This window comes from Sporothrix schenckii (assembly GCF_000961545.1).
Source record: "Sporothrix schenckii 1099-18 chromosome Unknown Cont49, whole genome shotgun sequence".
In the NCBI taxonomy this organism is placed as follows: domain Eukaryota; kingdom Fungi; phylum Ascomycota; class Sordariomycetes; order Ophiostomatales; family Ophiostomataceae; genus Sporothrix; species Sporothrix schenckii.
Genome location: NW_015971150.1, coordinates 3322947 through 3349270, shown reverse-complemented (window position 1 = coordinate 3349270; position 26324 = coordinate 3322947). Strand labels below are relative to the sequence as shown.

Sequence of the window (26324 nt, the reverse complement as noted above, 5' to 3'; positions counted from 1 at the left end):
GGTGAAGAGAGCTTCGCCCAGACTAGGACGGGAAAAGAGCGATGGAAGCAATAGATGAAAAACGAAATTTCGCCGCATGATGAGACGATCAGAGCTCCATTGTCTTTACCGTTTCGGTGTTTCCCCCGTGTCTTGTTTGTGGCCCCGTGGACATGATTTGCATTGTGATTCCCCTGCTCCGTGCGTCCTCGCTTCGGTATCTTTTGTTGTCCTTTCTTTTTCGTGTCGTTTCCTTGCGCAATTGCACAGTCGCGTTGCTCTCCAATCTCTCTTTCTTTCGCTGTTTTCTGCCCATTTGGAGAAAATTTGCATTTTTCCTCCCTATCTGGAGGGGGAGTGTGTGATACGCTGTGTTACTGTTGGGTGTGTGTGGTGGAAACTGGGGGTGCCGAGATGCTGAGAGGGGCGTGCAGGAAAAGAGGGGAGGACCAGGAAGATGCCCTCTGTCTCCAGTCAAGGTTGGGAAGGGGTGAGTCGAACGTGTCGAGTAGATTTCTTTCCATCACAGAGACACTGGCCACATTGCGACCAAAGCACAACGACCAAGGTCGTATGACACGCAAAAATGAGGACTGTGATTGTGTGGGGGTCCGATGGCGTATGCTTGACGGGGCCCTTAAGGAAAGATGGATGCTCTGCCGACATCAAACTTCTCGAAGCTTTTCTTTTTGCGACGCTTGCCGAGTTCATCGTGAAGCACCTCCGCTTGCCTGGCCTTCCCTCCGTCTGATATGTGCGTGCCCCCGATTGGGGCAAGCTAATGTTGTCACAGCAAAACGCTCCTCGTGTATGCATGCCTGGCCGAGTGAATCGAGTATGTAATGATGTGTGATTTTGTGTTGTCCTCGCCATCTGTTGTCCCACCTCTCTTCAAGGGAGAAAAACTGCTTATCAGCTAAGGCCACGGAAGGAGTGGACAGAAAGAAAGCAAAACACAAAATTGAAAAGGTGTGAGCTTCGTGGGTGGATGGCGACGCAGAGACGCAGCATCCCCCCCACCCTCAAAAGCACATCCATGAGCTCCGATAAAGCTTTGATTGAATGGGTATCCGAGCTTTTTGCCTGCCCTCCGTCTTCTTGACGCAGCCAATCAGTAGATTGCCTTCCCTATTCAGAGCCAGAGAAAAGGAAGCGGGGGAATGCTCCGTACTGATGTCTCATTTTGTCTGCTTTTTTTTCTCTGCTTTTATTTTTCTCTGCATCCGAGAAGGAAAGGCGAAGAACGGACTTGCAGATGAGTGGTGACAGCCGTTTGTCCCCAGCCCAAAGCGTGCCCGCAAATGCTTCGGCTTCCAAGCGTATTTTGTAGCCCAGTGGCCCCTTCGTCTTTCCATTGCCACAGTGCAGGACACTCCCAGGCTTCACCGGCGGCAGGGTGGGAGCTAACAGGGCAAACAGAGCTCTGGTATGAGTGGGCGTGTCTGGGCAAGGTGGTGGAGGGTCAGATCAGCACTAGCCAAGGGCCTCGAGTGTTCCATGATCTGATTGTGTACTTTTCTTCCTCCTTCTGCCCAACTGTGCTTTGTGACTGGTTTGGCTGCAATGGTCTCCTGTCCAGTCGTTTGGTTCATCCTGGCACATGTTCTGCAATATGCCATTCCACTGCACTATATCCCTTTCCTTCTCAAGAGTTAACAATTTGCGGAGCACAGCAGGGGTAATGCAGCTGGCAGCATTTTTACTGGAGCACAGCTTCCGCTTCGTCTTTCGATCGGGCATTCTCTGTCTGAAAAACATGTTAGCATACGGCTCCTATCCTCTTTTTTCGATATGTGCTGCAAAGGCACAGAAACCAACCGCCGTGCCTGTAGAGCTTGCTCGTATTTCGTGATATTGTTGAGGAATCTGTCTTGGTGCGCCCCGAAGTTGCAATTGACTTGTTCACCGTACTTACCAGAACGGCGGTAAAAATAGCACGGCCGGCGCTGAACTAGCGTCGACCTTGGCGTGACTTGTCACTCGCGCCGTCTGGTTACCCCTTTCTTCTCCTCTGCTCCCTTTTCTTCTTTTCCTTTGCATACCGTCTCCTAAATCGTACTTACACTGACAATCTTCCTTGGTGCCTTGTGATTTCGCGTTGAATTCCTCGAACGGACATACCCCCAATGCAGATGACGGGAGAGCGGGGTGCTGTTTCCTGTCTTTCTTTTCGCATTCCTTGTCATCGGATCATCGCCTCCTGCTGGTTAGCCACTCACCGGGTCCGTCTTGTCCACTGTTGTGTGTGCTTTCCAATTGGTAGCTCCTCCACTTGTTGATTTTTTTCTCTTCACACCGCCTCTTCAGACCAAGACAGGGTGAAATGTGGAAACGTAACACATATTGCATGCCCAAACACCACTGGTTGTGTGAGACCCCATACTGAGAGGTAACTAATTTTGAACACTTGCTTTGGCCTGGTCATCGCGGGGAAGGGCTCCGGGCGGAACAGAGCCGACGTGCAGTAGCTCTCCTGCGCAGCGTAGCGTTGCGGCCCCCTTGCGTTTATCGGGCGAAGTCCATTGTTTTTCCTCCCTTATTTTTTTTAAAAAAAAAATAAACAAAAGGATAGGGGGTGCAGCTTCGTATATTTGTCGTTTCGGTCGTTCCTCCGATGGCCGTGTGGCTCTGTGAGAGATTGCCATTCGTCAGGCGGAGATTGCCATTTGGAGCAGAGGTGTACGAAATATGACAGGATGGGTGTAAGTCAGTGGTTCTTGAGTGCGGTAGAAAACAAAAGCGGAGTCCCGCCCGACTTCGTGGTCTCTCAGGCCAGGTTTCTGTTGAAAATGTCTTCTGTAGAACTATATTCGAGCTTTTGCGTGTAAGTTTCAGAACGCAACGGGGCGAGAAGGGTATTCCTAGCTGGCGGATGTTAACGAATAATGGCCACGACTGTGTGAACTTGTCTTAGCCACCAAAATGCAGATGTCGCCTCTTTCCGCAAGCAAATAAGGCTGATGGTGCCTGTCGGCAAATGTGATACTGACACAAGGTACGCAAGTGTGGCATGGTCTGGCAAGGACAAGCTGTTTGTGGCGCGGACGATTCTTGCCTTCGGATCAAGGAGAGCTTCTGGGGTTGAGGGACACGCCACATAACAAGAGTTAGACCCCGGTGGCCCCGTGTTTTGAGCCTCCTTTGAGCCATTCTGGATTCGCTGTGCAGAACCAGATGCTTGCATCGTGCGTCTCGAACCGTGCGCTGTGCATCGTCCAGTTGTATGCATGTACACCACTTTGCTGCATATCCACACCGCAAAAGGTACACGACATCCTTGTCGTGGTTTTCATGATGTATATTTTTTTTCGCCTCACATGACCCTTATATGCCGGCTTGTAAAATTGCATGGCATCTGCAAGATGCGCCTCCTGCTTCAGGTCCGACTGAGACCCATCGAGCCAAGGATGGTTTGATGTAAGAAAAGGGGCGGAGCTACACCGGATGCTGGATGCCGCACTTTGCTTGCACCTGCGCCATTCTTTGTTTGCGCTTGTGCAACGTCAACCAAGCCCTTGCATTCCGAGAACGAGTTGCGAAAATTGAAGAACAGATGTGGGCTGTAAAGTTGCTCTTTGGTTTGCGACTGTTTCTGTTAGCAGATTTCCAAGCTGCAATAGTGTGTCCCTCAACAAACATGGCGGTGAGGTCGACTCCCCAACTCAAACCCAAGCCAGCTCTCCCGGCATGAGCCGTTCCGGACAGTGACATCGAAACCCGTATATTTGCCTTCTTTCTGTGCTGCTTTCTTACCACGAAAGCGATAGCTTGCTGCTTTGTAAAGAGGGAAATATGCCGTAGACTGGTTCAAACCGTCAAGAGTAGCTCGGTGAGATAGGCACAATGCCCCCCACACCAGGCGTATCATATCGATGCACCCCGTCCATGTCGTCTTCTCTTAGCAGAGAGAGCCCACACAAAGCGGCGCATGCCGACGCACGCCCTCCGTGACGTGCAACCCGGTCAGACGAATCTGCCATGACAAAAGGTGATGCCAGACACACACCCTGGCTCCGAGACCGATCTGGGTGAACCCCATGACCGTTCGAATCTGCTTGCTGAGGAGGAATGTGCATCAACAGAAACAAGAGACCCCCGCACTGCATCCCACACTCCCAGGGGCGGTCAGGCGAAGCGGATAGTCGCGTAAGGAGTAATTACGGGGTATGGATTCTTGTGGTCTTTGCCTTTTGTGGCTCTTCGACTGATTGCGTCTTTTGTTGGGGGGCTCTGTTAGAGTGTGTTATTCGAATGCGGTTTGCAATGGGATTCTCACATTGTGTTCTGACGGCTGCGGTCCTCATGTGCAAGTCGCCCTTACTAGCGTGTAAACAAAGCAAAGTAAGCGATGGAAGCACTAGAGAAAGCAATGTTGTGGGACAAGGAGCAAGGGTGTTGGTATGTGTTCCTTGGAGGCTTGAAAGTCAATGGGAAGAGAGGAAATGTGCGGATGGGAGAAAGAAAGGGGCCATCAAAAGCTTTCGTCCCAATACTGCCCACAACCGGACCTTCATTTGATACTGGGGCTGGTCGTTCTTGCCTTTGTGTTTTTCAAATCATTCGCCGTCTTCTGTCTCTCTCTGTCTCTCTGACTTCTCATCGCTCCTTCCCATATTCCCCGTCCTTGGACAGTCTCAGTAGTGCCGACCTACACACGCCGTTGCGCCTTCCTCAACTGCCCATTCCGCGGCTTCCGTCTGGCATCGAGTAAGTACGGTCGCACCTTCCCCGTAGAATACACAATGCAAAAACGTCAACAAAGGCCGCACCTGCCAAACAGAGAGCCGCACCCCTGTATTCCCCTTGGTCTCTTTCTCGTCTTTTTGGGATCCTCGTCGTCTCCGTCCTTCCCGCATACTTTTTCGTCAAAATAGCTTCAGCCACCACCTTAAGCATACTTTGTACGTTCACACCCTATATTTCACCGTGTTAGTGCAAAGTGGCCCTTCCTCCCCACCTTTGGAGTTACCAGGTGCATCTTCATTTCACATTTCATTCCGCCTGGGCCTGTGCCATACCTGCCTTTTTTTTTTGCTGACTTTCAATGGCACAGCGTTGGACCCAAGCCAGAGCTCGAGTCTCCCCTCTACCGGCTGTCAAATCTTTCTCGACACACCCTCAGTTCCTAGGTGAGATCCTCCTCGTCTTCTCATCACTTTCGCGTCACTACCGTTTCTTCTCGTAGCGAAACGAACGATTCTCCCATATTACATTTGCCATGTTGGTTTCTTGACATCTCTTCACTTTTCCCTCACTGCCCTCTCTCTCCTTTCTGGCAGACATCCTTGTCGATCCCTGGAGCCTCCTGTCATCGACGGTCGTCTAGCGCTGTCCTCACTCCTTTATCCGCTTGCCAGTCTATCCGACCATTGTCGCGACTGAAAGCTTATTTCCAGATTGCCAGACTAAAGTGTATTGTTCGCTAATAATAGAGGTTACCACAGAATCCGTCCTGATCACGGAGTAATCCAGGTCACTGTCACCCTCCACCAGCGCCACGCTAGCTGCCTGCCAGGCCAGACCGACCTCATTTTCCATCCACGCCCCAAAAGGCCAGGCCTCGTTCCTCGTTGCCCTCCACGCCCGCCGTGTAGCCACTGTTTTACACACACCTCCCATCCATTACCTCAACACACCCTCCTCAGTCCCATCACTCGAGTCTTGGAGCTTTGCGGCGAAGCTTGCGAGGATACGAATGCCCCCAAATCCAGTCCACGTATTCAGACCTCTCCCCCAGAAACGCCGAATACCGCAGTGCAGATTTTTCGGTTCTGGACTCGCCACGTCCACGCGGTCGCCTCCCTAGCCTTCCTCGCGTCGACCGAAGCAGTCTATTGACCCCTTTCTGTATTACTCCTCTCCATCTCTCTACTACCTCTCGCTGAACCCCCAATCCCCCCTCCCATTGTCCTATATAAGACTGGCGGCTCTGTCCAACAAAAGGATTTTCTCATCTCCCTTTTCCCTCGTCATATTCATTTACCAAAACCTATTCGCGTTTTGTCGTCGTTATTGAGGCGCGTAGGTACTCTTTTGTACCGCACTCTATAGTTTTACCAAACTCAGTTGTTTGAGTTGGTATATTCCTATTCATCGTCAACGACATTTTGGCGTTGCATTCCCCACACAAGCTTCCAAACTCCCGGATAGCCCGCACAAGTTTGGCCTTCGTCGAGTAAAATTCACGATCGGTCCAAACACCCCACTACCTACCTTTTACTACCTCTACTCATCTTCGCTCGCTTCACTTACACACACCTAGTCCCCAAATTTGCCGTTCTCTATTTATTCAAACTTTTTCTTTTTCACCCTTTCGCTTTTTTTCCCTTCAATTTGTTCACTTCCTCCGATCTGCATTCTTTTACGTTTTTTCTCATACTTTGCACATCTACCACAAATCGTCAAGATGGGCTTCACTGTCGCTCGCTCCGTCGTGGGCTCCATCCGCCTTGCCTCCAAGGCCCCTGTCGTTCGCTCGACTTTGATCAAGCCTACTGTCTATCGCACGCCGGTGCAGTCGCGCGTCTTTTCCGTCGCCACCCCTCGTCTCACGAAGAAGAGCGAGGTCATCAAGGAGACCGAAGTCCCTGTGTCCATTTACAGCCCTGATGGCAAAGGCACCGCCTCGAGCCCCGACCATTTCAGCATCCCCGTCAAGCCGGCTGCTCAACCCTCCGCTGCGCCCAATGAAGATGTTGAGAACGAGGACGTCGTTCCCCTCGATCCCAAGGTCTACAAGGCCATGTCCCCCACCATGCAGAAGATGTCCGTCATGGGCAAGGTCATCATCATTACTGGGTAGGTCTTTATGTTTTTGTGTCCCGCTTCGCAGAGCCTGAATGAACGTCCTTTCCAAACGGCCAGTAGCTAACAAGCATGTGAAGTGGTGCCCGTGGCCTCGGCAACCACATGGCGAGAGCCTGTGCTGAGGCTGGTGCCAAGGCTGTCGTGATCTTTGACGCCAACCAAGAACTGGGCGACGAAGCCGCCGAGGAGCTACACCGCAAGTCTGGTATCGACGTTTCGTTCTTCAAGGTCGACGTTCGTGACGGCAGCGCTATTAACGCCGCTGTTGATCAAGTTGTCAACCTCTACGGCGCTCCCGACGTTCTTGTCAACTCTGCCGGTATCGCCGATTCAAACATCAAGGCCGAGACATACGACCCTGCCATGTTCCGTCGTCTGATTGACATCAACCTCACTGGTTCGTTCCTCATGGCCCAGTCCGTTGGCCGCGTCATGATGGCCGCTGGCAAGCCCGGTTCCATCGTTCTGGTTGCCTCCATGTCCGGCAGCATCGTCAACTACCCCCAGGAGCAGTCTTGCTACAACGCTTCCAAGGCTGGTGTCATCCAGCTCGGCAAGTCTCTGGCTGCCGAGTGGGCCAAATACTCCATTCGCGTCAACTGCATCTCCCCCGGCTACATGGACACTGCCCTCAACAAAGTCCCTGCCCTCGATGCCCAGAAGAAGATCTGGCGTAGCTTGACTCCCCAGGATCGCCTCGGCGCTGTTGATGACCTCAACGGCCTCTGTGTCTTCCTAGCCTCGGACGCCAGTTCGTTCATGACTGGCTCCAACGTCCTGATTGACGGTGGCTACACTCTCTATTAGACCAGGCACATGCGTGTCTACTAGTAGATGATGATGTTCGATGATACCCAACGATTATGATTATTTACTTTCCGATTTGTGCCATTTGATCATCATTTGGACAACCCAGTCAATACTCGCTTCTCTCTTGCTTAATGTGGATGGTGAAAGAGAGGGTAGTGGGATACTGGGCGACATGATCTCTTCTCATATTGAAGACTATCGGTTCTTTTCTTCGGATTTGTGTCTTTTGCACCCAATCAACTCAGGAGTACGCAAGGGCGGAACGGCAAAGAGTGGTTGCAAAAAGGTGTTTGCTTTTTTTATTATTTTGTTTTTGCTTTATTTATGAAGCTGCAAAAGGGGAGTTCTACGACAAGGTTTTCGGCATTTCATACGGCTTTCCGACATAGAATAGCGATTTGTTGTGTTTACGTGCACGTTGATCACAAGGGAGTTCGTCTTTTTTTGTCAAAAGAATAGAATTGGATGACAACATCCACCTTCAAAAATACACACCTTTTTCAATTTAATACCTGCTGTCAATAATAAGACATCAATTTTATGTCACAACTTGAGTAAAAATTCCCAAATTGTACACAAACACGATGAGGTCACCTGCAGGCTTGTCTTGACCTTCAACCTGATCAGTAAGTCAACAAGGTGGCACAGACGTAATATTACCGTTGTGTCTTAAAGTCAAAACAGTCACAATCATCAAGAAGAAAGATAGTAGTAACAAGACCATAAAATAAGTAGAATAGATTCAGATTTTATTCGGCCTTCCCAGATCGTAAACACAGGGAGCCAGTAGCTGAGAACATAGGAAAAATCCAGGCAAGGAATAAACTGCCGGAAGATGAAACTTTGAAAAAAAAAAAATGGAAATAAAACGAGCAGCTTATAATAACCTGTGCTGCGTATGTCCATCGATGCCTCCTTCCCCGGGGCGTACTGTCGGCGTCTAAAGAATTCAAAAGTTTCGTGTGTTCGGCGTGAATTGCGAATGAAGGAGTTGGTTGACGCGTGAATTGTGTATGGTATGTATATATCGTTTGGTGTTCTTGTCATGTCCATGTCTTGCTTTTATGGTGGCGATCCGACTTCCCCGCATGGGCACGTCAGTCGCCCAGTCCTGGGATGTTATTTTTGAGTTCTTTTTTTGGCCGTTGTCTTGTTGCGTGGTTGGTGGTATATCTTTTTCAAAAAAAAACCTTGGCTTCACGTCACCTTTTTTTATTTATTTTGCCTGGTCTTCTCCTTTCCTGTGGGTGATCATTGTTCATTGCCCCTTCCGAGCCTTCTCCTGGGCTTTCGCTTCACGGGCGGCACGAACCAGCGGCGACAACTGCGATAAGTCCACACATAGCTTCATAAAATCATGCTGCAGGAATGTTAGCATCGGTCAGACTCGGTAGAAACAATGGGTAGCAAGCGCGAGAGTCGGGAGGGCCTATGTTGCACATACCCTTAACAAGTCATGGGCGCTTGCCCGCTTGTCAGGCTCCACCTTGAGGGCAAAGTAGAGGAAGTCGCGGAAGACCTCAGACAGATTGTGCTCCTCCTTGATGACAGGCGTGCCGTTTGTGGCGATTAGCCAGAGAGCACGCAGCGGCGATTCCGTCAGGTAGGGCGGCTCGCCCTCGATCATCTCAATGGCCATAATACCGAGAGACCAGATGTCGACCTTGCGGCCGTACTCCTTACGCATGACCACCTCAGGAGCCATCCAGTAAGGCGTACCGACCATAGTAGTCCGCTTGTTTTGGGCTTCGTTGATAGTCGCGCAAAAGCCGAAATCAGCTGCAAACGGTTAGTTGTGAGTCCAGAAACAGTACCTGTTTTTTTTTAAAAAAAATGAAGAAAATCAAGGACGTGGTAACATACTGAGCTTGATGTTGCCTTCCATCGACAGTAGGATGTTGTCCGACTTGATGTCACGGTGGATGACACCCTTGGAGTGCAGATGCTGTAAACCCTTTAGAGTTTCGCGGCAGACGGACGCAATTTGGCCTTCCGTCATGATGTTGTACGTGACAACATCAGTCAAGCTGCCGCCTTCCATGAACTCCATGATGACCCACAGCTCGCCCTCCCACAGGTAACTGTCAATGAAGTTGACAATGTTCGGATGGGAGCTGTCTTTCATGACCAGGATCTCGTTGATGATCAGGTCCTTCTTTGGCTGCTGCTCCAGGTTCATCTGCTTAATGGCAACCAACCGGTTGCTGCCCCGCTCAAAGCCCGTGTAGACACCACCCGAGGCACCCTGGCCAATCTTGTTGAAGCCACGATACATACGGTGCGGGTCGCCGTCGGAGCAGATTTGCCGGAGGCGCGCAGAGATATCGATACCAGTAGCGGTGTTCGTACGTGGTCGCTGGCGCGGCCGGGCCTGGGACTGCAACTGCTGGAGCTGCTGCTGCTGCTGCTGTGTGGTCGTCGCTGCTGCTGGGTACGGCTGGGCCTGTGGTGAGCGCCCAGCGCCATTGACGTCCGGCGAGCGAGCAAACTGGTGGTGCTGGGACTGCGGCGGTGTGGGCTGCTGTTGCTGTATTGGTTTGTGCTGCTGCTGGCGTGTGCTGGTCGTCCGTCCCAGCTGTCCAGTCATAGCGGCCTGCGCCTGCGCAATTGCCTGGTCCTGCTGTTGCTGGAGGAGCTGCTGCTGGTACGCAGCGGCTTGGGCGGCCGCGTTCGCCTGCTGTGCACTGCTCATGCCGCCAGCCCCTGGCGGCTGGTACGGCGCCGTGACACGCGAGTTCGACCGAGAGCGGTGTTCTTCGGGAAGCATGGGGACGTTGTCTTTCGGCGGAGGTGCAATCGGCGGTGGTCCCGTTCCATCGTCTTGCTGATGGGTCATACCAATGCCCGAGTCCTTGGTGGGCAGGAATGGTGCCTGGGGCGCGGTGCGAGACGGCAGGCTTACAGGTGGCCGGGGTGCGGGTCGGCTGGGCATCAGGTTGATATCCTTCAGGCCAGACGAGCCCGGGCCTTTGGGTACGGGCGGTGGCGAACGGGGGTTGACAAAGCTGCCTTCGTAGTTGACGAGCGGGAAGCGAGGACTCGTGGGCGGACTCATGAGCGGTGACATGGGATTGAATGCTCCGGGAACACCACCTGCCGGGACGTTGGGGGACGGAGCGGTCAAAGACGTTGACGAGTTTGCTTGTGGAGGCATACCAGGGCGGGCATCGTGAAACTTTTCCAACACCTGGTCCTCCTGTGGCTTCTCCGTCGTCTCCTTGTAGAACGTGATGACCTGCATGAGGGCTTCTGGATTTTGCGTGCGCTCTTTTTCTGTGATGCCACTCTCATTAATCAGTCGCTGCCATTCCTTTGGCAGGCCCTACTCTTGTGTGTTAGCGAACCTTAACGTGGAGGGGTATTGCTCAAAACGCTGTTTGCAAAACTTGCCGTAAACTGTCCCGTATTGCTGTCGTAGCCGACATGGGTGACGTGAACGGGGTTCTCCGGTGCAGAAATCAGCGGCTTCTTGGGTGAGCCAACCAAGCTGGTCATGAAGCCTGAGAAGCCCGACTTTTTGCGCAACATGCTCGGTCCTCTGAGCTCTCTGCCTTCGTCGGAGTAACGCTTCGTGCCTGGGAGCTGCGAGTCGGCGCCAGAGCCTCCCGACGGCCAGGTCGGCCCAGACTGTGCTGACGGGGTCTTCTCGCTCAACTCGTTTGACGGCGTGGGAGACGCAGCGGCTGTAACGGGTGCCGATGCGGCGGTCGTTGTCGAAATCGCGGCGACAGCGGGATTGCTGGTATTGGCGGCATTGGCAGCACTGGCGGCACCGGCGGATGGCGTTGAGCCGCCTGGCACGCTCGTGGGGAAGCCCGAGGCCTGCATCGTGGTGTTGGCGGCGGTTGGCGGTACTGGGGCGTTCCGCGAGGGCTGAAATGACGGTTGTGGGGGAAGATTTGAGGACAGAGACGAAGAGTTCGGGGCAGGTGTGGGTGTCGTAGTCTCTTCGATGCGGTTCAAGATGGCGGCGCCGTCAAAGGGTGCGCCGACAAAGTCCTCGGAGGCCGAAGTGAGAGCACTACCGTTTGACGGCGAGCGGACAACGGCGTCGGGGATGGCGCTGTGATTCATACGATTGGAGGGCGCGGATGCAGCAGCAGAGGCAGCGGCCGCAATCGAAGGGTTGTATGGGTACGGATAAGAAGGATGAGGAGGAGAAGAATACAGTTGCTGCTGTTGTTGCTGCTGTTGTTGCTTCTTCTGATGCTGATATTGCTGGTAGTCGGCCGTGAGGAACTCGCCGCCAGGCAGGTTGGGCGAGGGGTTCGAGAGCGACGGGGTGCCTGCAGAGGGCAGATGGCGCGGCGATGAGGACGTGGACGAGGACGCGTAGGCCGAGAAAGACGTGCGGGTTTGGGGAGCGCTCGGAGCGCGCCTCAAACTCGTGGAGCTGCCTTTGCTCTGCAGAGACTGGGTGTCGATTGTGCGACCATCGAAGCTCGTCGACGAAGAGTGTTGGTATGACGAGGGCGGAGGCTTTTTGGTGAGTCGGCGACGATTCTGCTGCTGCTGCTGCTGTTGTTGTTGCTTCTTTTGTTGTTGGTGGGAAGTGCCGAAGGAAGAAAGAATATTCAGGCTCTGGCCGCCGCCGTCCATGGTACTACACCTCTCAGGCGGAGCAGGCTAAGAGGGAAGGGGAAGAATGGGGGGGGCCACAGAAGGGGGGGGGTTGAGAGACGGTGGAGATGTGCGAGAAGAGGAGGGAAATGGAGTGGTTCTGGCGGGGAAGAACCAGAAAGTACACGGCAATGGGCGGGTCAAGCGCGCATACAGCAAGTACCAAAGGCGAGCGAGACGAGCGAGACGGACGAAAGACCAAGGGAAAGGGGCCCTGGGGAGCAGCGCGGACGAGACAGAGGTGGGAAGCGTGGTATGGCAAATGACGGCGTGCGATTGGCCGACAAGCATGGAAAAAGACGAAAATGAGTGGGAAGAGTAGGAAGAGTGGGAAAGAGTGGAAATAGTGGGACAGGTGGGCAAAAAGGTGGGCGTGTGAAAAATTTGGACGGGTCCTGGGCTCGTCGCCGTCTGGCGCAGTGCAGTTGTCCAGGCCCTTGCAGGCTGTTGTTGGTGTTTTTGCGTATGTGCTGTCGCCCCTTGGATCGTCCGTCTTGGGTCCCCTTGGTCGATTATGGCCCTGGATCCGAGACAAAAACTGACAATCGAAATAAAGGGTAACTGTGGGGTCGACCGGGAACGGAGAGGCGTGAGAGGCGCGAGAGGCGTTGGATGGCAACAGCTAGTCGCGACGGACGGACGGTAGCGTCTGAGCGAGAGATGCGGTTGCAGACGGCGTGGAAACTTGTGAAGCTGCGACGTCTGTCCTTTCGCAGTGCGTGCTGCAGATGTTTAGCCTTTATTCTCTTCTTTTCCTTTTGTTTCTCCGTTTTTTTCTTCTTCGTTTCTTTTTTTGCAACTTCTTTGGCGTGTCCGAGTGGGTGGTGCTGTTTTAGGTCAGTGGAGGAGGGGCGAGTGGAGAGCGAATGGAGAACGGGGAACAGAGGACAGAGAATGGTGGACTGACGGCGTGACGAAGGGCGGGTGACGGATGCAGGAATACCAAATGTCGATGAGGGTGTGTTGTTGATTTTTTTGGTTCGCGTCGGAGGATGCAGGAAAGGGGGGGATTGGGAGAAAGAGGGCGGCAATAAAGAAGGAGAAAGCATGACGAGGAGAGGGGGCCAAGACCGGGGGATATATTGGACACTGGGAGCAGGGCAGTCGCGACCCGATCGATGGTCGACACGGAAGCAACGATGGGCAGAAAACGTCAGGAAGAAGGAAGGAGGTGGTAATCCAGGGCCAGTTGGGCTTGCTGGCAGCAGCATCCAAAGGCGCCAAAAAGAAGGAAGCGATGGCGGCCTGGAAAGTGCAGTCGCAGTGCAGTCGCAGTGCAGCGTGCAGAATGCGCCTGCTCCGTTGCGTAACGGTAGATGTGTATGTTGCAGTGGAGACGACCTTTGTAGAGCAAGTACCCGCGCGCAGTCGGCGGCAGGAAGGAGTACTTTGCGCCTGCACGTTCACGTTCACGTTCACACTCACCTCTCACTTCGCATTTACACGGACGGTCCGTAACCAGGAGCGGCAAGTGCTGGACGAGGATGGCGGTCTCTTTCGTCTTTTGTGCCTTTTGTTTGCAGTGCGACGATTCGGCGTCGGCCAAGCGCGGATGGTGGTAAGACAGCGTTCGACGGCGTTGGGTTCGTGTGCTGATCGTCGTCAGTGGGCCGTTTGGTGTTGGCCGTTGCGTCGTTGCCCGTTGCGTCGTTGATGCCTCCGGGAGACGAAAGCGCAAAGAAACACGCAAGGTACGAGATCGTCGAGCGGGGAGGGAGACAGGGGAAGGCGGCAGGAGCTGGCGAAGACAGAAGATGATGAAGGAAGGAACGAACGGGCACGATAGTACCAAAGAAGGTGAAATTTTGGATGCAAAATAGGACGCAGATTTGAATGGCCCCTAAGTCGTTAGGCAGGAAAAGATAGGACCAGGGGAAACTGAAGAAACATACACATGCGAGCAAGGCCAGGGTCTCTCTGAGTGCTTGGCCTGCCCCCTCGTCTATGAATGCTCCGTGTTCATAATAGCTCCGCGACAATGGGTGTCAGCAAGCAGGGCCTGGCCTTGTCGCAATAGAGCAGAACAGGAAACAGAACAGGAAACAGCTGGGCAGCGGGACAGCTTGGACGCACCTTCCCAAGATTAAAATACCTAGAACGCTTTCGCGTTCCGCGACTTTCGTCTCGTTGGGTGCGCGTTGTCTTGACTCTCTTCCAATCAACTACGACATGGCACAGTCCGGGGTCGTTGGACGGCGCTGGGGACGGGACGATTGGCCCGTGGTTCGAGATGCTGTGGTTGCGTTTTTGTCTAGGAAAACATTTGTTGGCTCTGCCGCGATCATCCCTGCACATGGTCGTCATCTACGAATTGCCGTCTCTTGCGTCCTCCCAAAGTATTTGCTTTGGCTCTCTTTGTTTGGCCACGTTTGCTGCAACGCTCTTCCCTTCATCATGTTCGTCCGGTGTCCGGACGGTGTGGCAGCACGGAAAGCACATGTTGAGCGTCACACGCGCAGCCTCAGCGGTTATAGCAGCGCGGTGTTGGCCCCATACCACACGGCGGTCGTTGTATCGTGCGCTCGATGTGCTGTTCGATGTGCCGTTCGATGTGCTCCGTTCGAGGCCTAGGAGTACATGCCCAAATACCTCTCAAAGACGGCGAGCCATGCGCCGTACACTCTATGGCGTATCTTACAAGAACTCGGATCACAGCTTTGACGACCACAAGACATGCTACAATACAATTCGACTTTCCCCAATTCACCAAGCTCCTTCACATTAAAACGCAGATTTAATGAGGTGCAATAGCTTTGCAAACACGCCAGGGGTACGCTCCTGTTTCCAGCCCCAGAGCAACAGGCCCTGTGTTTCACCAGTGGCCGGTTTTTGTTCTCGACGGTCGGTAGAAACGGACGAAACACAGCTTGGCGCGGAAACAGCTGAAAAGACCCTTGGGGGCCAGTATTTTGCGAATGCCTGCAATTCTTTGTTCTCTGCGCTGTGATGATGAACAACAGTGAATGGAGCGACCGTTGAAAAGCGCAGATGGCCGTGCATAAGCACAGTGGATACACGCGGCGCGCTTCCTCCACACGCCAGCCACGACTTACACGCGGCGGCGCGAGTCAAGCGTCCTGTCCCCCCGATCTGCAGCAAAGCCCCAGAAGATGCAGAGCGAATGGGTTTCTGACATGGACTGAGACCTACAACGCACAGCATAACTCCCGATATCTCTCATCCTCGCAGCGTCCACGACGAGTTGACGACTGAAAATGACTGCATACAAAACACACCTACCACATACGCCGAATGTCCGCTCGGCAAAAGAACAGCTGTGGCGTGTGGTGACGCGCGTGTGTGGCGTGCGTCTGAGTCTCTGAGTTCGAGTTCTTGATCTGTCACCTCTAGTGCCTGTTTCTGAAGTCAGTTGGGCTTGCAGGCGCGTCACGCATTTTCCTGTTCGGGATTGGCCCAACCCGTTTCTTCGAGCTTCGTTCCCTGTCAAGCCAGCCTGGCAGTTGCCATGTCGTGTTATTGTGGCGCAGGCGAGACGAGAATTTCGGGAGAGAAGTACGGCGCGGTGAAAAACGAACACTTACGAATAGTGCTGCCCGAGGAGACGAGGAGACGAGGAGACGGGCCGGCAAAAGCCCAAGGAAAGAGGCTTAGAGGGACGCAGAAAACGAGAAAGGAGCCCATGACGATCGCTTCCCGACGAGTTTATTGCTCCGTAGTCCGACAACGTATATTTACTAAAAGAGGGAACAGATACGAAAGGTCTAGCTCTTGTTGTCGATGCAAGCTCCCAAGCTGTCCAGAGGGGCATTGATGCCTTGGAACGACAAGTTGGCAAAATGATGCATCAACGGGACCACCTGCGCCATTGTTCTATAATTATCCTTGTGGAGGCAAAATGACCAAGCATTTGGGCCACAAAGCGAACAGCGTCAGGCAGGCACGCAGTCAGACAGTGTCGCTGCGAAAGGCACCACCGAGGACAGCGGCCGCAATTGGCCGTTTTCTCACTGGCCCAGCACCAAGGCACAAGTTGGCAGGCGGGTTGCCGACTGTGGCACAATATCTTCCAACATACTTCAGGGTCCATCGTAGATTCGTATGCGGTCACTACTACTAGCTGTAGCCACGAGAGGGGAAACTGACTACTGCGTAGTTGCCATCTTTCTGACAAAGAAGAATGCGCCACTTAAATCTCAGCGGCAGGCACTGGAAAACTCCTGGACTAGTTTGTTTAGCGACCTTTATCGTTGTTTTAGGGCCAGAGATTCATCATGGCTCTCCCATAGCGCGCACCTCTTCACCCTCACTACCGTCAACTCACCACTGGCCGCGGAACGCCTCTCTTATTTGTTTTGTCCTTTTATTGGTGATTTTAGCAGTTTTTCGTCGGCGACCTGGCTTTTCCCCACAGTTTTGTCAAAAACGACCGATCCTATACCGTCGAGCGTAACAACTTCCCCTTTCAGATCAATCGCACAGAAAGAAGAAAGAACGATAGGCGAATGCTGGTGGACAATAACGGAGGGCAAGTGCAACGGCGCGATGCCACGCGCAAGTGCGACGGCGTATTGTCCGTTTTTGTCTCTAGCGTCTATGGCCTCTGGTTCGAGCGGGCGGAACTTGGGTTTGCTGTGTCCCTGGAACGGCATTGACAGCTACAGCACTGGTATGCGCCTTCCTACAACAAGGTACTACAGGACGAATCAGGAAGGACAGGCCACTGGTCGTTTATATCTGGCAGGCACCGCAAAAGGCAGATGGAGCCTTCCGTGTTTGTACAATATACGTTGCAGTCCTGAATCTTCAGCAACTACGGAGCACATAGTATTTCATCTGTGAGATGCTTCCGAGAGGCATTTTGACACAATTTGGGCACAGTTGCAACCTGCAACCAACCAGCAATCGATCCAGCCGAAGCTGTACGTACCCTGGTACCGTACAGAGCATTGCGATTGCGTCTTTTATCAACGCGACTGCACCGTCCTATAGCCGCCAAACCAAAATGGGCATCGGTTATATTCCGTTTGTCGCCCATAGTACAGAGAACATAATACGGTTTGGTGAAAACGCTCCATCCCCAGACTTGATTCCTTCACTAACAAAGCAAGGCCTGGACTCTCGTGTTTTTCTAGGGCAGTCCGAAGCGCAGTGCTCTCGACGCTAGTACGTCGAACGTTCATCGACGGCTTCTTTGATGACTTTCTAGTCCGCTTCTGTGCGGCCAAAATTCAACATTGACATATGTTTTCTCGGTACTTTTGTGTAAAAGGACACAAAACGACAGGCAGCAGTTCTATACGGTGGCGGCGCAGTCGAAATATGCCTATTCCTCGTTTGCACTTGTGCTCTACGTCGAATATCTTTGACAATATGCAACTTGTCAACCAGTTAGGGCGGTACTCTCGAAACACCATCAGCCGATTACTTCATACTGCTTGCACTTTGCACAGAATGTTCATCAGCCTGGGGGACACTACAAGGACCGCAGCCGTCGATTCCTGCTTTCGCTGCCCTTTTTGTTACTGTGCCGGTTTGTATCGTCTTGTCCACCTGCGAACCTAGCCTAGGCCACTTTGGCCGGGCCTATTGATGACTGTGGCAGCCTTGAACCCGCAACGTATTTCACCACGGCAGGTTTCCAGGTCGCCAAGTCGCCACAAAACTGGCAGCATGTATGCTCACGTCTCTCACGTCTCTCACCTCCTGCCCACAGACACGTACGGCCCCATCTTCCAGTCAGCTCTTGACGACCCTTGGATGACCTGCCGGCATGGCAACAGTGCAAGTGGTATGGCATATCCAAATAGGCGATCCTGTCATCCGGGATCCGCTTCAGCGCTGCGCCCATAGTAGTTATATTGGCCTATATTGGAGATATTGCTATATACTATACGCCGCAAGCTTGCCCTTGAATTCCGTCGCCAGTGTTTGTTGATTCTTGCTCGTTGCTGTTTATGTCAAGGAAAGACCTGGGAGAGAACCAGATATCCCAGCGGAACCCTGGAAGAGGAGGTAGGACATCCAATGTCAAAACCCGGGGGCACAGCATGACAGCCGACATCATGCACCACCACAGTTTCTTCAAGTTCTGTTCCTTTCACACCCTTAGATTCTATGCTGTCCCTAGCATTTGGTGCGTTCCGTATGCTAGTCGACGAACATCTCTATAGCAACTGGTCTACCTGTACTCCGTAGCTCTGCTTGGCATTATTGAGGTTCATGAAGGCGCCGAGAATATCGTAATTTGCAAACGTTGGAATCTGAACATCGTACGCTGGAAGGCAGTAGAACAAGTAGCCTATGAGAACACTTTCTTCTGTCTTTTAGACAACCTCGCCGCTAATCTTGCTAGCCCTTCCATCTTACCGGCTTTTCATCGTATTTGCCTCTCGCTTTCTCGTTTGTTGTTTATTAAGCGGCGCCTCCATATCCTTCGTTTCTTTCCTCGTCAAAAGCGTCGCTTCCTACCTCCTCATTATCCTTCTATTACCCACCCTAAGCCGAGTTACTGGCGCGAAGGTCCTCGGACAACAATGTGGGCCACAGTGAGCAGCCGCCTCCTAGATGAGTCCACCACACCCTAGGCCAGAGCTCAAGCTGGAGACGACCGGGGCCGAGGAGCACGGGGACGCACATGCCCCAATTGCTAGCTGGCGGCGTCGGCATTCCCTTGGTCCGGTGGTTCGGCACGGACGGCGAGCACAATGCCATGGTGCTTGATCACCTGGGTCCGAGCCTAGAGAACCTGATCAACCTCTCCAGCCGGACGTTCTCGCTGAAGACGGTCCTGCTGCTGGTCTACCACCTCCTGTCCTGCCTCGAGTATATCCACATCAAGGCCTTCCTTCATTACGACATAAGGCCCGGCCACGTCGTTGTGGGCATCGGGCAAGCGTAGCAACCAGGTGCATGTTGTCGGCTTTGGTCGGGGCCAAGAGGTACCGGGACCCGGAAGGCCAGTGACCTCGAGAGAGAGCCACAGCATGTGTTGATGTGCTGAACCTTTTCCGTCGTCATGTCCTTAGCCATGTTGTCTCTTGGATAGGTGGCTTCTTTTATGGTTATGTCCCTGTTTGTCAATTCTCTGCCTACCCCGATGCAGTCAAAGTTCCTTACGATGATTCTTTGCCATGATTCTCATCGTACCAGAAAGGAGGGTAAAGGTGTAAGAAAAGAAGGAATCGAGACAGTGGTGGGTGAAGTTGTATACGTATGATAAATCATTTAGTACATTGTCGTGTTTACTAAAATAAAAATATAATATACGTACGTGTGGCACACACGTGGCATCGTTACCTTTCCCTCGTGTCTGTGCTGTTCTCGTTCGATGAATTTTGTGACTTGCTCGACCACGTTTGAGCAGATAGAACAAGGGCAGCTCCGTTCGTCTGGTCACACGTCTGCTGGTTGTTAAAATAGATCGTGGCGTTTTCGTCTCCATGTGTGAGATAGATTACCCAGCGTTGTGAGTAAAGTGCAGGGTGATGCCGCCACGCCCGGTTTTTGGAGTGAAACAAAGGTGAGAGAGAGAGAGAGCCCATGAAAATAGACAGTCGGTACTATTTGAATGATTTTGTAGTTTTGGTGCCTTGGAATTCACGATTGTCGCTTACTTTGATTTATTTACTTAAAAAAGTACGACTTTCATTAAAAATAAATCGCGGAGTGCGGAATGCCCTTGAGATTTAACTGATGCATACTTGCAATTCTGTACAACGTGAAACTCGTGTGAAAAGGCTGGCTTCCATTGTACGTCGTATACCCGAAGGACTCGGGCGGCCAGGTCGACTTCGTGTTTGTTTGAGGCGCTTTGGTCGAGTACTGGTACTTGTCAGGGACCTTGGCCGGAAACACGAGAAATTGGCGTGGACGTCAACATTTTGGCGCTTGGAGACCAAGAGGCACTATCGCTGATGCACTGGGCACTTGAGCACTCGTGAAAGGCTGTGGCAGGGATTGTCAAAGCTTCAAAGATCGGCAGAGCGCCAACAGGGATGAGCTTTCGTGATACGCTCGCCGCACGTTCAAGCAGCCTTTCGGCGGCGTTCTAGGGTTCTTCCTTTGGCTTGCAGGGCACAACGAATGGCATTTGTTCCGGATTACCTAATTGCGGCTTGTTCCGCTGTTCTTTCCCAATGACCGTTCCGCCGGTCACAAATTGCCAGAGAAAGCACTCCGAGTTGGTCTGACTTTCCGTTTTGAAAGGGAATTGAAGACTTGGGTAGCTCCTTCCCTTGGTTGGGCTCCTGTTGGGACGCGGAAGGAGCCATAGAGTCGACCTTGAGAAAGACCAACCGACTTCCTACTTGGATGATTCAGCACTGTGAGCAATGTGGCGCCGGCTATTAGTACTCGGTCCAGGTCATACTTCCTGTGCGTTTCAGTAGAATGCGATCAGTTTGAGAAGTGAAAGCGGGACGAAAACTCGAAGCTGGCTTTCCTTTCTGTCGATATTCCCAAGGTCTTCCTGACCCTGTCTGCTGTCTTGGATTCACCAATCAGATTGCGTCATTGTGCACTTTCTGTGTGCTCCGCCTGTTCCCCCCCTTGACCGTCTACAACGTCCTTCGCTGCTTCCTCTTCTTCAACATCCACCACACTCCGCTGCTTCCCCCTTCTTTCTGCTTCTGAAGCTGCCCCGCGGCAGGTGCGTCTCCGTTTCAACGCTATTGCAATATTGCCCGTCGAAATAGCGCATTCTTTCTGTTGCTTTCGCTGTTCTGTCCTCTGCACCTTCCAGTCCCAACAAGTCTTTCCCTGCTCGCACTGCGGGCCCCTATTGCCCCTTCCTCTGCTTGCTGATTTGCGCGATGGTCTGCTTCTCCTGAAATGCCCCGTAAACGTAAAGAGACAAGGCCATTGGCCGGTTGCCCTCCGCAACTGCGCAGGACGTAGCTTCTTCTTGCGGACAGCTTGTCCTGTCCCACGGTGGACCGCAAGGCCATGTGGGGCTCCCTTTGCACCTTCCCCCGACTGAAGGTGGTCTCCTCTGGCAGCAGGCACCGTTCATCGTAGTCCAAGGACGGCGTCCTCAATTCCCCATCCCCCATTTTCTCTCACCTTCTCTCCATCCACAACATCACCACCGCCACCGCGTACCGCCATCCTTACACACGCACCGTCTCGTACGAGCACAAAGCTGTCACCGAGGGGCTACCTGCCCGTTCTATTGTTCACTGTACGTTGAATTGAGTCGTCTGCAATTCCTGCAGAACGATCTGGTCGCCCCGCCCCACATTGTTCTCCTTGCGACGACATGTGCGTTCGCCTCATTTGCCTCCTCGATGTGTCGCTTTGCCCGGCAGGGCTCTGCTCCTCACATGGCCTGCGCAAGTGGCATGGCTGTTAGGTTTAGGACTTAGTGGCCAGACGTGTGTTGCTGACGAGTACCGCATCCAATGCCATGTATCTTATACATCGCTGGCGCAGCTCCTTTTTTTTTTGGCTTCTCCTTAATCCGTATTTTGGCTTTTCTATGCTAACCATTCATTTCCCCAAACAGAGTTTTTTGCCATCTCCAACATCCACCTGCTCTGTTCGGTTGTCTCGACGCCTCGGCCCCCCATCTCTCTCCGGTAAACGACTCTGCGCCTGGTTACGAAAAATGGCCTCCGGTTCCCCGTCCACTGCCGATTCCGGCAACGCTTCCTCTGCGGCTCAGCGCCTGCTTCAAGAGCACGGCAGCCACCATGTGACCATTGAGACCGTCCCCGATGAGGAGGACCTCAAGCACGACGCTGTTCTCCGTCGCGAGGCAGCTGAGGCGGCCTCGTCTGGTCCTGCCCCGGCTGATGCCCCGGCTTCGTCTTGGGCGGCCACGCCGTCTGCCAAGGCCGCTGGCAAGCAGAAGGCGCCTGAGCCCACGCCTGCCTCGAAGCTGGACACCCACTCGCATGAGCTGTTCCCCGAGCTGGGCGCGCCCAAGAAGGCTGCCGCCAACGTTGCTCCCATCTGGAACGCAAAGACTGGCGGTGCTGCCAACGGCGCGAACGGGTCCTCGCAGCCCTTGTCCAACAGCAGCAGTGCTCCGGCTGCTGCCACGTCCCGCTCGACCGCCCCTCCGACTGTCAACATCCCCGGCCGCAACGTCTCGAGTGTCACTCTCGAGGACCACCAGCTTCTACCCCGTGGTTCCCTAAAGCGCCCCATTCCCGACGTTATCAAGGACATCAACCGCAAGTCGCGCGCCAACATCACCATGCTACCGCCCACCGGTAACCGGAGGCAGTTCAACGCGACTGGCCCGCCTGAGGTTGCCCAGCAGGCCCTGCGGGACCTTGTCCAACAGATTGGTGCCAAGGTGAGACTTTCCCCGCCCCATCTCGTTTGATTGTCATGCAAACAATGTAGAAGGGTGCTCGGACCATTTCTTTGGTTCCTGCGGATCTTTTTTCTGCTACTCGTTACCCATTGTCTGCGGCCCTTGCCGACGGCCAACAGCTTTGCTGTATTTATGCATTGTCCCTTGTTTGGTTCGCTCAATCTTGGCTGCTTGTAACTAACTCTCTTCTCTCTCTTTTTCTACAGGTCACAGTCAACGTGCCGATTCCCCAGTCTGTGAGACCCCACATCATTGGCAAGCAAGGCTCGACCATCAAGTCGCTCCAGGAGAAGACGGGCGCAAGAATCCAGTTGCCCAAGGCCGATGAGGCTGCGGCTGCCTACGAGGAGGACGATGACGCAACGATTGACGTCACCGTGGAGGGTAATGCCCTTTCTGCGCGTGCGGCTCAGGATGCCATCCTGAAGATTGTTGGCGAGCGCTCCGCCAACACGAACACTCGCCTGCGCGGTATTCCTTCCGAGTTCTATCCCTTCATTGCCGACCCCACCTTCGGCCTGCTCTCCAACCTGGAGAACAACGGCGTCCAGATCCGCGTGCCGCCTCTGCAGCCGCGCTCTGCTCAGCCACCCACGTTGGCTGCTACTGGCCGTCCTGTTTTCACGCCGTCTGCCGACAACCACATCCACCTGGCCGGCGAGCGCAACGCTGTCCTGAACGCCCGCGCTGAAATTGAGAAGGCAGCCGCTGCCCTCCAGCAGCGCCTGCAACTGCAGCAGACCTCCATCCCCCCCGGCCGCCAGCAGTTCATTATTGGTCAACACGGCACGCCAATGGAGGACTTCTTCAACGAGACCGGCTGCGTGGTGATCCTGCCGGAAGATGCCGAAGACGATAACGTCACCATCATCGGTGACGCGGACCGGGTGGAGGCCGGCCTCGAGCGCGCCATTGACCTAGCTATGGGCATGCAGTGCTCCAACTACGACATCTCGCGCTTCCACCGCCAGGCTCCGGGCAGTGCGGCCGCCCATGCGCGCAACGTCACCCGCTACCTGCGGCAGCGGAAGGAGATTGAGCGCCTGGAGCGCGAGTACCAGAGCCACATCAACACGCCCTTCACGAGTGAGGGTGCCCTTCCCTGGGAGCTGTACTCGCGCGACGGCAAGAACGCTTTCCGCGCTCAGACAGAGATCAAGAACATCATCTCCAGCCACCCGCCCAGCCGCATGGCCTCGATCCCTGTCGACCCCTTCTTCCACCAGTTCCTGCGCAACGATGTTCGCCCCCGCGTGCAGCAGGACTACGGTGTCTACCTCGTCGTGCCCGAGGCGTCCGAATCCGACGCACCAGTCCTCCTTGTTTACGAAGGCCCCTCGGACGACTCCACTGGCCCGTACACCCTGCCCCAGACGGTGCCGACGCCGCAGGAGGTTGCGGCCTTCCAGCAGGGCGTCCTTGATGCGCAGAAGCACATTCTCGAGCTTATTGGTGCTCAGGAGGACATTCAGACCACACAGATTGAGGTGCCCCTCAAGTTCCACGAGCGGCTTCGCCGGTTCATCAAGAAGGAGCAAGAGGCCCGTCCTGCCAACCAACCGCCCGTCCGTGTCTCCAGCCTGGGCACAGCCGTGACCCTGCGGGGACCCAAGACCTCCGTGGACGAGCTCCTACTGAAGATCAACGCTTTTGTGGAGCAGGAGAAGGAGGACGAAAAGGAGCGCGGCTTCACGCTGTCGTTTGACTTCCCCAAGGCCTACGCCAACCATCTCATTGGCAAGGGCGGCAGCAACATTCGTGAGCTGCGCGACAAGTTCGATGTGGAGATCCAGGTCCAGGACGGTCAGGTCGAGCTCAAAGGCCCCAAGGCCAAGGCCGAGGCCGCCCGTGCCCACATCAACTCGGTGGCCCGCCACCTCGCGGACGAGACCACGCACATCCTCAAAATCGAGCCCAAGTTTCACCGTGAGCTGATCGGCGCGCAGGGTAGCACCATCAACCGCCTCCAGACCCGGTACAAGGTCTTGATCTTCTTCCCGCGCGTCGCCAAGGCGGCCCGTGATGACGAGTCGGTCACCGACGCTGCGAGCGACGCTGGCAAGCCCCGCCGCCAGCAGGGCCCCGACGAAGTGGTTGTGCGCGGTCCCAAGAAGGGCGCCGATGAGGCTCGCGAGGAGATTATGAAGCTGTACCTGTACCTGAAGGAGACCTCTTTCACGGCCACTATTGAGGTGCAGCAGAAGCAGGTTCCTTACCTGATTGGCCAGGGCGGCTCCGCGATGGAGGCTCTCCGCCAGCAGACCGGCGCGAAGATTGATGTGCCCAACAGCCGCGGCGACCCCGACTCGACGGTGGAGATCCAGCTCAAGGGTACCAAGGAGCAAGTGACGGCTGCCAAGAAGATTCTTCTGGAGAAGAAGGCTGTGCTCGACGACACCATCAGCACGACCATTGATGTCGACAAGAAGTTCCACAAGGCGCTGATTGGTCCTGGAGGTTCGTCTTACCAACTGCATTGCCCATCCATATTCTACAGTATGCAATGACTAACTTACAACCCTTTCAAACTAGGCTCTACTATTAAGGACCTCGTCGTCAAGGCGGGCGGCTCCGACGACCGCAGAGAGCTGTCTCGGGCGATCCAGTTCCCCAACCAGGACAGCAACGACTCTGCGATCAAGATCGAGGGCCGCCGGTCGTTTGTCGAGGCCATCACCAAGTCGATCCAGGAGTTTGTTGACCAGCGTTCCAACCAGGTCTCGGAGACGATAGACGTTCCCCAGGACAAGCATCGGTCGCTGATCGGCCGCGGTGGCGAGACCAGACGCCAGATTGAGGCCAAATTCTCTGTCGTTGTCGACATCCCCCGACAGGGCGACGAGCGCACGGATGTCAAGGTGACGGGTGCGCCGGACAATGTCCAGAAGGCCAAGGAGCACATCCAGTCGCTCATCAAGGAGCAGCACACCACGACCGTCCAGGTGCCCCGCAGCGTGCACCACGCCATCTCCAACAACGGCCAGTTCTTCCGTCGCCTGCGCAACGAGCACCAGGTGACTGTTGACCACGCTGGCCAGGCCGTGCCTGCGCGCCCCGTCCCTGCTGCTGCCAACGGCAACAGCACCCTGCCCCTCATCACGGACGACGAGGACGCCGCCGACGGTGCGCACTCGTGGCGCGTGGTGGAGGTGTCGTCGACGGAGACGGGCGAGATTCCGTGGGTCCTGCACGGCACGCCGGAGAACGTTGAGAAGGCCAAGAAGGCCCTGGAGAAGGCCCTTGAGCAGTCGGGCCGGAGCAATGCTACGGGCTACCTCGTCCTGCCGGACTCGAAGCTGTTCCGCCATGTTGTGGGCCAGGGTGGCAAGAAGATTGACTCGATCCGGAAGCAGAGCGGCTGCCGTATCTTTGTGCCGCAGGGCAACAGCGGCCAAGATGCCATTGAGGTCATTGGCACTGTGGACGGCGTCGAGACGGCCCGCGAGCTGATTCTCGCGGCTGTCAAGGAGGGCACGCAGAAGCGCGAGCTGTAGCGCCAGCATCGCGACGAGAACGATGCCCCCCTCTCGTAGGTAATGTGAGGAGAGGAGTCAAATTACATAAAAAAATGGCGTTCATGTTCCGTTACGATAGGATGGAGTAGAGAACGAGAGCGGAAGAGTTTGGTTCACTGGCTAGAGAAAAAAAAGCTTTTATTTTTATTCTTCATGAGGTTGATTTTTCACTCGTTAGTTTTAATGCACAAAACAAATTGGACGCCACCTGAGGTGAGCATCTTTTTACTGTGTTGTTTGTGTTTGCGGGCGAAAATATAACTTGAACAAAACGAGGCGAGAAGACAAAGAAGTCGAGGCTTTGCCATAAT

General features: G+C 54.2%; 6 protein-coding genes across 6 annotated transcripts; 5 read left to right on the top strand and 1 right to left on the bottom strand.

Moving 5' to 3' along the window:
- Window positions 1-6385: 6385 nt before the first annotated feature.
- On the top strand, window positions 6386-7593 carry SPSK_05351 (uncharacterized protein; the record flags this gene model as incomplete). Its single annotated transcript, XM_016732100.1, has 2 exons — window positions 6386-6777; window positions 6864-7593. 2 exons carry the CDS (start codon window positions 6386-6388, stop codon window positions 7591-7593), a joined length of 1122 nt encoding a protein of 373 aa, XP_016583588.1.
- Window positions 7594-8854: 1261 nt separating this feature from the next.
- On the bottom strand, window positions 8855-12195 carry SPSK_04875 (p21-activated kinase 1; the record flags this gene model as incomplete). The annotated part of the gene is made up of 4 exons (XM_016731636.1): window positions 8855-8956; window positions 9041-9375; window positions 9460-10918; window positions 10969-12195. 4 exons carry the CDS (start codon window positions 12193-12195, stop codon window positions 8855-8857), a joined length of 3123 nt encoding a protein of 1040 aa, XP_016583587.1.
- A 46-nt stretch (window positions 12196-12241) lies between these two features.
- Window positions 12242-12538, top strand: SPSK_10671 (uncharacterized protein; the record flags this gene model as incomplete). The annotated part of the gene is made up of 1 exon (XM_016736993.1): window positions 12242-12538. The coding sequence occupies one exon, from the start codon at window positions 12242-12244 to the stop codon at window positions 12536-12538; it is 297 nt and encodes a 98-aa protein (XP_016583586.1).
- A 1847-nt stretch (window positions 12539-14385) lies between these two features.
- Window positions 14386-14787, top strand: SPSK_10663 (uncharacterized protein; the record flags this gene model as incomplete). The annotated part of the gene is made up of 1 exon (XM_016736986.1): window positions 14386-14787. The coding sequence occupies one exon, from the start codon at window positions 14386-14388 to the stop codon at window positions 14785-14787; it is 402 nt and encodes a 133-aa protein (XP_016583585.1).
- Window positions 14788-18811: 4024 nt separating this feature from the next.
- Window positions 18812-19075, top strand: SPSK_05745 (uncharacterized protein; the record flags this gene model as incomplete). Its single annotated transcript, XM_016732482.1, has 1 exon — window positions 18812-19075. The coding sequence occupies one exon, from the start codon at window positions 18812-18814 to the stop codon at window positions 19073-19075; it is 264 nt and encodes an 87-aa protein (XP_016583584.1).
- A 2706-nt stretch (window positions 19076-21781) lies between these two features.
- SPSK_04826 (KH domain containing protein) lies at window positions 21782-25992 on the top strand (the record flags this gene model as incomplete). Its single annotated transcript, XM_016731589.1, has 3 exons — window positions 21782-22477; window positions 22705-24955; window positions 25031-25992. The coding sequence occupies 3 exons, from the start codon at window positions 21782-21784 to the stop codon at window positions 25990-25992; spliced, it is 3909 nt and encodes a 1302-aa protein (XP_016583583.1).
- Window positions 25993-26324: the final 332 nt, after the last annotated feature.